General features: G+C 32.0%; 1 protein-coding gene across 1 annotated transcript; it reads left to right on the top strand.

Moving 5' to 3' along the window:
• The first annotated feature begins 8,901 nt into the window (after nucleotides 1–8,901).
• On the top strand, nucleotides 8,902–11,280 carry LOC124820360 (large ribosomal subunit protein eL20-like). Its single transcript, XM_047292029.2, has 4 exons — nucleotides 8,902–9,007; nucleotides 9,204–9,319; nucleotides 9,786–9,849; nucleotides 10,714–11,280. Exons 1-4 carry the CDS (start codon nucleotides 8,993–8,995, stop codon nucleotides 11,053–11,055), a joined length of 537 nt encoding a protein of 178 aa, XP_047147985.1. The 5' UTR covers nucleotides 8,902–8,992; the 3' UTR covers nucleotides 11,056–11,280.
• Nucleotides 11,281–11,782: the final 502 nt, after the last annotated feature.

Below are 11,782 nucleotides of genomic sequence, written 5' to 3'. Positions count from 1 at the left end.
TTTGACCATTGTGTATTCATTAAATGCATAATCAATTATCTCATTTAGATAATCGATTACCTCATTTAGATAATCGATTATCACGCTTTAAATAACTGACAACGGGCTTTAGGAAGTATTCATGAGTGAGATCTCTATAAATTGGGTTGAGAATCTCATTCTAACATACGAAATACTTGAATTTCGAAAAGCTCATTTGTTTTGTTGTGTCTTTTGATAAGTGTGTTCTAGGGTTTGTGTAACCCTTGTGCTTATGGCTTGGAGAACTTGGTGTTGGCATAGAGCGAGAACTTTCACAAAAGTTCTGATTGACTAATGTTGTTGTTGTTGAGTTAAAGCTTGTCATCCTTTGTGAAGATTCAAAAGAGATACTCATCCTTCATGAAGCATTCGAAGGAGGTGTTCATCCTTTGTGGGTTTCAGGGGAAGTGAATTTCATCTCTTGTGGTAACAAAAGAGATTTTCTAACCTTAAACTTGATATTTTATTTGTGATTGTAACAGTTTGTTGGTTTGTGATAGTGAAGCGTTAATTCTCGTTTGAGATTATCAATTAGACGTAAGATCTATGATCTAAACTAGTATAAAAATCATTTATGCAACTTTCTCTCTTCCTTACTCTCTTATTTGTTTTAATTTGTTATTAAAGAATTTAAATAATATGATAAAATTATTAAAGGCACGATTTGCGATAAGAAACCAATTCACTCCCTCTTGGTTTGTTGTACACATTAACTATTCCGCTGTACCACTCTGACAATATATATATATATATATATATATATATATATATATATATATATATATATATATTAAATTATACACACAAATTACATTCACATTTCATAGACTCTAATAAATATAACTTCCATTCATTTATTAAAGGTCTATTAAAAATCAAGTGTATATCTCTTAAGAAAAAGACTACATATGTGTTATGAGTTACTAACATCATAAATCACATATACTTAACTTTACTTTTTGCTTTTGAAAGACTATGTTTTACATTATATCCAAAGATATGCATTTTTCATACTAGCTTTAGTGAATTGTCATCACAATAAACATATTAGGAACTCAATCTACACATGTGATAAGATAAATCTTTATGACCTAATAGACAAAATCCTTTTTCACATTACAAACTAGGTCACAAAAAACTTCCTCCAACTCTTACCAACTAATATTATTTTTTTCATGATCTCCTTCAAAATTTCAAATTTAATACACAACCTAAATATCTAAACATAGTATTTCTTTCCTAGAAATAACTATGTTTACAACACATCACATGTCCTACCACAACATATCATCATAGATTTTCATTCATATATATGCATCCAATTTAATTTAAATGCCTACAAATTGCAATTAATCATCAATTACATCATAATATTCAAACATAATATATTAATAAAAAATAACAATGTATTGACAAATGAACACATTTTAACATTTAAAAACATTTAAAAATATGTTTTTTTAAAGTTTAAAAAACACTTTCTCACAAACCAACACTTTGCTTGCCCAACCACTATTATGCCTATTTAGCTAAAGATGTTAACACACCAAAGAAGTTTTAGTTACCCAACTAACAAAGTATTCGTTCAACGACTACGCCACTAGGTGTTTTTTATAAAAAACCACCTCGCCCTACAAAATTAACTCATCCAACAATCAAAGGGCTCGAGTGTTCATTTATATTAATTTTTCCCAATGAGAGTTGGCTTGCCTAATGACTAATCCTTTAGGATTTTCAATTGAATGAATTTTGTCTAAATAGAGTACTCACACAACAAATCTACATAATTCATAAATTATGCAAAATATAAAAAAGTGTTCTAATTGGTTCAAACTAAATTTTTGTTCATTTATTATGTTAATAATGAATTATTTTGTTCTAAAATAACAATAACTTTAACTAATTTGATCCAATTGAAATATTCTAACTTTTCACTGGTCAACATAACATAAATATCTCAATTTTAATTCATTCATTTAAATAAAAAATCTCATCTTAAAGCTCAATCATTTAAACTATTTTCAAACAACACACAATATTGTGACCACTTCACCTTCACATCTAGATCATCGACCATAGGTTATTATAAATATTTAATGTTCTTACAGAGTCGAACGTATATCTTGTAAAGACTCCGGAAACACTTAAACACTTGAAGCCTTCAACCTTACAAGTACTCGTCCTCTCCAAATCAGATAAGGGTTGTGCCTACAGAAGACACTTCTATGCCCAAGTCACAAAGTGTGTCAACTAGTAATAAATAGTAATTAATGAACATAAATCACATATATAGTGAAATATGTTATTTATATTATTGTTCATGAGCCCTTACCTAATAACTTGTTAATCTTAGTTATTGTAGTTAATTGAGGATTATTGTGAATTTTAGGTGGTTGGCATGATGTCATCCTGGTTGAATAGATGTAGGTTGTGTACATGTCATTTTAGTAGGCCGACATGTATTCGACCAAAAGTAGCTCCTATATTGTTGTGGTTGAAGGGACCTTGTACATATACAGTACACTTAACAAGTTTTTTGTACATGTTAAGGTTTGTTCACTCAAGCTTAAGCTCACAACTTCTCTACGAACTTTAAACATAACATAAAAGACTTTGATCAACAATTTAAGCATACCCTCATACTCTACGACTAACATAGATTCATATTTCCTTAGAAACAACACATGCAACACACGAAAAGCTAAGCATGTAAACTATCCCAAAAACTAACTAAAGAAAAAAAAACTTACTCAAAAATATTTTTTTGTTAAACTAAAATATTCTACTATTTCCCAAGTCTTTAAGGTAGACTTTGATATAAGTAAAGATGAAAAAGTTCTTCAAAATTTTAGAAAGGAGGTAGAGAGAAAGTGTTTTAGAGAGAAAAATGTTTTTTTTTTAAATGCAGTTTGAATGGTTAAAATTTCTATTTATAATATTGTTAACTTAAATAATAAAATATCCATACTTAATCTTAGTTAAACCACTTCTACTCTTAAACTCATTAATTGGGTTCTTACATTCTCCTAAGAAGAAAAAATTGTTATTAAAATTTTACTTACTAAGAAAGAGATAGGGTAGGCTTCTATCATGCTTTATTTCAACTCCCTTGTGGAATCAATGGGCTTAGCATTCCATAACACCATCATATTGATGGTTTTATCTTTTAGATGTTTGATAAGATGATTCTCAATATTGATTCGTCTAGCTTAAAAGATAATTTCTCTCTTAGTTATCTATAATCACGAATGTACATTCTCACCTGAGATATGTGCGACAGATTGTAAAGATTTACTAACTAGGGAGGCAAGACAATCTCATAAGCTCAAAGCCAATCATTCTTAGAATCTAGTATGACTTTTTGGATCTAATTGCTCTCTCAACTCCCTGGGTAGGTGTCTCTATAAAAAAAACACATGATCCTTTACTACAAATTATAAAGGCCTCCTCATGTTATCTACCTATGACTTTTTCCTACATTGAGAAATCCACATCTCCTAGATTTTTTGAACCTTCTCTATGGTTTACTAAAGCAACTATAGTCCCAATATCAAAGTATTTATGTCTTGATACCAACATAAAGAAGTTGTGCACTTTCTCCCATATAAAGTCTCATAAGGCACCATTCGAATGTTGCCATGAAAAATACTATTGAATGTGAATTCCATTAAAGACGACATCTCATACCAACTTTCTAAGTGATCCAATAAACATGTTCTTAAAAGATCTTCTAAAGATTGAGTTTTTCTCCTATATTGGTAATAGTTTGTAGGATGGTACACAAAACCCATCCTCAACCTAGTCCCAAGGCATCATGTGGTCTTTTCCAAAAGTTTAATGTAAACCTTAGATAGCTATATGGTATAATGCTAAAAGGTACTTCATATAGTCTCACCACCTCTATAATATACAACTAAGATAGCTTCGACTTGGAGATCTTTAAACTAACTAGAACAAAATGTGCATTCTTTATTAGTTCATCAACTATGACCTAACAATATCATGATTTATCATTAATTATGGTAAATGGGTGTTGAGAATGTAAGGGTGGGTCTTAGTCTCACATTAGGAAGAGATAAGAAAGTTGAGCACCTTATAAGAAGGAAGACCTATAAATACATTGCCTTAAGGTTTTGGGTTGGAAGCGTTGTTAATCCCTTATGTGAGTTGGGCTCAGGTCTCATTGGTGATGTATCCCTAATGAAATCTCCCTTCAATAATCCCATCAATTGTATTATAATTGATGGTTAGAATGGTGACTGACTCATACGCTTATAGTATGATTGATAACAATTGATTTCACCATTCTTTGAGAGTAAATTTGATAACAAATGAACCCCTTTTGACTTAAAAACTTGTTTATTCTCTTGTTTTTAGTTTATTTTGATGAATAAGAGAGTTGAGGTTATAGCTGGAGATTTTATCAATAAATTCTCTTGATTTTGTAAGAAACTGGGATGAATTGGAAGAGGAGTTAAATGTCAACAAGTTGGAACTCAGAAAGGACAGAAAGAGCATCAGAAGAGAAGGTTGCTAAAGGTTGCAGGATGCTTGGGCGCCCTCTTTGGGGCGTTGAGCGCCAACTGATATGTAACGTCTCACGCCTGGGCGCCCTAAGTGAGGCGTTGAGCGGTGTCAACGTTGACCCATGATCCAATTCAGTCCTATTTAAGGATTTGTTCGACCTAAAGAGAGTATCTTTTGACAAAATTAACACAAATTCAGATTTTCTTCAATTCTTTGGAGGCAGAAGTGGATGTGAAAGCTCTCCTCTTCAGTTTTTAGGGTTTTTCTATCTTTTTCATTCCATTGTTTATCTAGTTTCTCCATGACGATAGGGAACTAAACCTTATTTGTTGTTGGGGGATGATGTAACCTTGTGAACTCTCATGTATTTGAATTGATTCCAATATTTCTATGCTTCTTCATTAATTGTTAGGGTTATTCTTCTTTGCTAAACGTTTGCTATGTTTAACTCATTCATGGAATGATTATTGGTTTTCGTGATATGGACACATACGGGGAAACTTAGATCTGGAGAATTTTCTCCCAAAAGCAGTATTGCCTAGACATAGGGATATGAGTTTTGGTCATCTTAAGCTTTCGTTCGTAATGAATAATTAATTGCTAGTGATACAAGACATTGTGATCTAGTAATTAAGGATAGGCTTTCTTCGCTGAGACATCGGGTTTTAAGTAATCTAGAAAGTGATGCTAATAATTGAATGGAGAAGACAAATTCATATATGCATGAGAGGAAACTCGGTTAAATCTAAACCCCAACAACATATTCATCCCATATTCAATATCATTCATTCACCTTTGTGTTTTTCTTTCAATTGGTCAAAAGTGCATTCATATTTATTCAAAATTACAAATTGTTCTTCAAAAGTCTTTATTAGTTAAGTAATTACATAACTGTCTAGTGTCGTGAGTCTCTTGGGAAACGATACTTGGTCTTACAATTTATTATTACTTCATACGATTAGGTACACTTACCTAGGTCTTAACAATGATCCTTGTATCGAAAGTCTTATTGATATTTAAGTGTGTCCCGTTAAGATGATCAACAGTATGAATGTGAAAGTGTACCAATGTGAAATTGAGTCAGCCTTAAGGGAGAGATTATTTATAATGCATGGGTGAGTATAGATCCCACATTGGGTGAAATGAGAAAGTTGAGCACCTTACAAGAAGGAAGACTCATTACCCATTTCCTTAAGGTTTTGGGTTGGAAGTGGTGTCAATCCCTTATATAAGTTAGGCTCAAGTCTTATTGGTGCTGTTGTCTTCCCAATTAATATTACTTTCAATATACCCATAAGTGGAATCAGAGTCGATGATGAATCTTGATGACTGAGTTATATGTGTACAATATGATCTCTATATCAAAAGTCTTCCAAATAATGAGTTTAGGTCAATGTGTCCGTTAAGATGAATGACGATACAAAAATGGTACTCATGGTTGGGAATGCTTCCACTTAAGGGAGAATGTACCAATGTGGAAGCATCTCACTCTTTAGGGGGAGATTATTGGGAATTTAAGTGTGAGACTAAGTCTTATATTGGAGAGAAATGAGAAAGTTGAAAAATATATAAAGTACAAGACTCATAAACTCATTGCCTTAAAATTTTAGGTTGGAAGTGGTAATAAATATCTTAAGTAGGTTAGACTCAAGTCTCATTAGTGTTGTGTCACCTTGATGAATTCTTCCCTCGAAAGACCCATCAATGGGTAAAAAAATTCATAATAATATGTTATTTCACTTCTACTAAGACTAGCTCATCAGTTGATAATTTTCCACTTATATATTATAAATTGGTCTTGTATAGAGATGACAATGGAAGATGATTTAGCTTGTAAGCCCGCAAGAAAAAGTGTGGCACAAGCTGAACATCTTAGGTCATTGGCCTAGGCTCGCTCCATATTTGCAACTCACATTAACTTAAATTCCTAAAATTTAGTAGCACCAACATTACACAGTGTGTGTGTGTTTCTTTTAAGCAACTACTCATTTACATTTTGTCACCAGTTCATCCAAAATTTGCTTGCTCATTCTGCATTAGTTTCATCCAAAAGTTGCTCCCTTATTCGTGTTTCTTCCCTTGTTTCAGTCCAATTTTAACTCATTTATATTTTTAATAGGTTTCTACTGAAAAATTATAAATTAAATAATTATGAATCTTACTTACTTTAAGAAATGAAGTTATAGAAATTATTATTTCTACTAGTTCATTTAAATAAACATAAAGTTATTAAAATCTTATGCAAGCTCGACTAAAAACTATGTAGGGTAAGCTAGAGAAATTAGCCAACATTTCTTATGTAGGTCGTGTTGGGCCACATTGTCATCCTTAGTCATTTTTTATCAACCCAAATCAAATTAATGAGCAATTAGAAATGAAGTATACTAGGAAGTGACTCCTAGGTCCTCTCTCAAGGATCAAATGTGGTTTAGTCAAAGGATCAAACACGTAGTGGGGGGGTGGACATTTTTACGAATTCAAATTAACACAACAAATAATGCAAATTAAAATGGTGATTAAAAACATGTTGGTTATTAGTTAGATTGCAATGCTTCCAATCTCGGATTAACAATAAATAATCTATTCCTCTCACCCCTAATCCAGCATGAATCAATCAACTAAGCTGAGATTAAAATTGTTTTCATGACTGTGAATTAAGCAAACGCACACACATATTCATTCAGTTCTGCACAACACAAATTAATGAACTAACTGAAAAATATCATACACAAATCAGATCACTAAGCGTGAAACAAATTGAACTGCACAAAACATATTTCATATGTGACACGGCAATTAAGAACAAAATCATAATAATAGTCCAATAATCTCAAGGAAACATCACAATCTTCATAGTTACCAACCCAATAGATTTAAGCTTCCATTAGAACCAATTTCAACACAACAAAACGTTCAACCAGAAAAATAAATTCAATGTAGAAATCAAATTGGAATGGTGAAACCAAAAACGTAGCAATACTAGAAAACGTAATGACAACACAACAAAATGAAACAAAATTAAAGAATGTAATGCAAGACAAAAAAATGAAAACCTAAAACAAAAATGAATACGAAATGAGCTTCAAACTTAAAATTGAAAACAAAATGAGTAAACGAATTTGGGAGTACCAGATAAAGCTTCAACAAGTGGGAATCAATACAGCAACAAGTCCGATGTTGAATTAGATAGCTTTCATCTTCCAATCTTTCTGAGCTAAGAAGTTTGAAAGGGGTAGTCTTCCATGTCACTCGGAAGGCAGATCAAGGTAGATGAACCAATACCAGATGCTTCAAGCCGTTTGGGGATTAACAATGGAAGTTGGTCATTCTCTTCCCTTCCCGTGTAGAACTAGGATGACTAAAGCCCAGCGTCGAGAAAATATTGACTTTCAAAAAAAGAAAGTAGAGTGGATAGTTGTGATGTGAAAGAAAGGTTAGAAAATAATAAACAATGAACAATGAACAATCAAGAACCAACCATCATAAGATATCTATAAATAGCAAGCTTTTAAATTATTGGTGTATAAAACAATAGTACTTTACCAAATTCCATGCATATAGTTGACTTTTTCTTTCATTCTTTTTTTATCTTCTACACCTTTGTTAATGTATATGGTAATTTTTTTATGACCGAAACAACTTTGTTTATTATTCTATATTAATTGTTATTCTCACTGATATGATATATATATATATATATATATATATATATATATATAATATTATATTATATTTTATGTATGTATAATATGTAACATACTATATTAGAAAAAAACATTCTTAAAGTAGATAATATTAATTTTTTTTTCACAACTTATTTTTGATGCCAAGCCTTTAATATCTTTTACCAAAAACGGTATTTTAGTTTTTTCCCCTACGTACAGTAAAAGTAAACATAATTTTAATATTTTATTTCGATCTCATTTATTCCAATAGGAGTGAATAATTTATTCTATGTTTTTATCAGCAAATATTGTGGTGCTTACATATTTTAGGTCAAGATAACAAGTTAGGCTAGTTGGGCCAAAAATCCAATGCCATGTGTTCTTTTAACAAAAACAAAATGTATTATTTTCACATTTTTTAAATAACGAAATGTAACAAAATTGGAATTCTATTGTTCTATCTCATTGTAATCATTCTACCACACACCATAAAAAATCTCTCACACCTTTAAACTATATTCTTATATCAATCCTTGTGATGTATAAAAAACACATCCTGAAATTAACGAAAAGTATTCAATAACTTTAAGGGGTGCAGGAAGAAGACATGACGAAGCCGTATAAAATTACTCAAGAATAGAGCCCAAAATGTACACCGTGGGCTTTTTTTTTATTTTCACAATATTGACCAAAAACACAAGTAAACTTAGGGTTTTGCAGTTTATGTTAATGCACAGAGAAAATACCTGCAACTGAGACAACACTAAGCAGTTGCAACCATGGTCACCTTCAGGGTAATCATATCATGGATTTTTCACCATTTTCCTATCTTCTAACTTTTGCAACCGTTCTATATTCTTTCAATTCCTTGCAAAATGGGACTTTTTCTGATTGTTTACTAAACTTCATATTTTGAACTAGTTTTTGTTTTCTAGTTGATTTCGTTTTTTCTAGTTGGATGACACTTTTTTTTGGGTATTATTGAATCAGTTTCATCAATACCAAGTTGTGGGAAGAGCTCTTCCCACTGAAACTGATGTGCATCCCAAGATCTACAGGATGAAACTCTGGGCCACCAATGAGGTCCGTGCTAAATCTAAGTTCTGGTATGTGACAACCTTAACTTTCTGTATCTGTTTGATGATGGGATTGTGTGAAAATGCCAAAAAAATGGGAATTTTCTACCTTAGACTATTAATCTCTGTGTATGGCTGGAAGGGTGGCACCATTGATAGGCAAAGATAGTGCATTTTGGTTTGTTGAAAATATATGCATAGATGCTTTTAATGAAGTTTTCTGATTGGCATGGTTCACATGGAATATTATTGTGGTGTGGACTTCGTAGGTCTTGTAATTATTTCCTTTTAATTCCTCACCCTTCACATCAAAGAATAATTTTATTTTTCTCTTGTTGTACTATGAAATTAAGAACTATTTGAATAAAGGTCCAAATTCCACCCACACAGTTGTAGCTTGTAATTGCTGTCTCATTATCTGGATAGTAATCAATGCAGCATACATATAAACTGTGAAACTGTTTGTGAAAAGCAGTTTTCTTTTAATTTTTTGCAGGTATTTCTTGAGAAAACTAAAGAAGGTCAAGAAAAGCAACGGGCAAATGCTAGCGATCAATGAGGTATGCATTCCCAATTGACCCAATATTCCTTATCACATAACACTGTTTATGGCAGCAGGTTGCAAACAAGATTTATTTCTACTTGAAGCTTGTAGCTTCTTTAAGTGCTTTTGTTAAATTTTTTTCTCTATAAAAAATCACTTGGTGCATATAACTACTGCTTGGAAGCCTACCATCCCAAGGACAAATTAGGTTGATATAAAGAGTATATGTTGTAAGACTGGTAAAATAACAATGCCATGTAGTTTTCTGCATGCTTTTTGGGAATTTGGCTTAGGCAAAGTAATTTTTGCTTGACTATCTTTTTATGTTGAACACATTGCACCACTTTTCTCTCATTCAATGAAGAATTCTAATTAATTGGAAATTGTTTGAGTACTTGAGGATCTGTTTGCTTTGTTATTTAGTTACTAGTAAGTCCTAGTGTTTATTTACTGATATTTGATTTTAGATAGCAGTCTCTTAAGTGGTTGCAAAATCGTGTGAAGTTATAAAAATTGTAAAACATGTGTGAAGACAGGAAGCTTTTAAGCCTGAAACATGTGAAATATTTTGTTAAATCAAGATTATAACTGACTATTTTTTTCATATGGCTTCTGCCTCGGAGTTGTTTGATATACATATAAACTATATAGTCAGATACTAGGAAATCTTTATAGGGGTCATTGAGGGAAAAGATATTGAAGTTTGGACACAGGTTGATCACAGTATTGTGTGCTTCATGTAACATGTACTTGTAGGATTTTACCTTTACTTCGCTAAGCAAAAGAGTACTTGTTGATGATTTGTTTTCCTGTTTTTAGCTTCTGTATTCTAGGCTATAAATGCCGACAATGGTGTATATTTTCCTTATATGAATTGCAGATTTTTGAGAAAAATCCTACCAAGATCAAGAACTATGGAATTTGGCTGCGATATCAGAGCCGAACCGGTTATCACAACATGTACAAGGAATACAGAGATACTACTCTGAACGGTGCTGTTGAACAAATGTACAACGAAATGGCATCTCGTCATAGAGTCAGGTCTCCATGCATCCAGATTATTAAGACTGCCACCATCCCAGCTAAGCTTTGCAAAAGGGAGAGCACCAAGCAATTCCTCAACTCCAAAATCAAGTTCCCTTTGGTGTTCAAGAAGGTGAGGCCCCCAACTAGGAAGCTCAAAACAACATACAAGGCATCCAAGCCCAACCTGTTCATGTAATTCTCACTCTGCCACATTTCCTAGTTGTCATCTTGAGGCTGCTTGATTCATTAGAAACATTAAGAGAGCATAGACAAGGTAATCACATAGGAACAACTTCATTTCATCCTACCACAGATTGCTTGTGTTCTTATTTTTGATTATTTTTGTTGAGCCCTTCTTTTGCTCATTTCCATGAATCTGATCACGATTGGTTCAAATCAAGTGTTTCAATTTTGTTATGAATGCTGGTTTTTCATTTCTTATTTAATTTTTCCATTCTGGTGACTGAGAAGGAGTATTCTAAAAGTTTCATTCAAATCACAAGGAACTTCTGTTCTCCTATAGTAATGCCTATTGTTTTTCTTTTTACCTTGTCAAGTAATATCCATTAAATGGTTTGCAGAATGTTTAAAAGCTGTTTGATCTTTATAAGCTTTGTCTTCTGTTTTTATACTACCTGCTATTCAAGCCACATGATATAGTGGTATAAACATATCATACATATGTTACTTAGTGAATAACTTTACCTGTTGCGGCCATTAAATGAATTATTTTGGTTAACTCTTAATTGGAGTTCTCAAAATGTTTTATTTAAAATACTTATTGGGTTGGTTAACAACATTTATTAGGTGTACCCATTCATTACTTTTATTTCTCCAATCTAAATACAAAATTAAGGACAGGTATTAGAATATAAATGGAAGATAAAATTCATCTTAACTAATCTTATCAATAAAGTATGATA

Source organism: Vigna umbellata, chromosome 5, assembly GCF_029865625.1.
Source record: "Vigna umbellata cultivar VRB3 chromosome 5, Vumbellata_1.0, whole genome shotgun sequence".
NCBI lineage: Eukaryota > Viridiplantae > Streptophyta > Magnoliopsida > Fabales > Fabaceae > Vigna > Vigna umbellata.
This window is presented reverse-complemented; position numbering and strand designations above follow the sequence as displayed.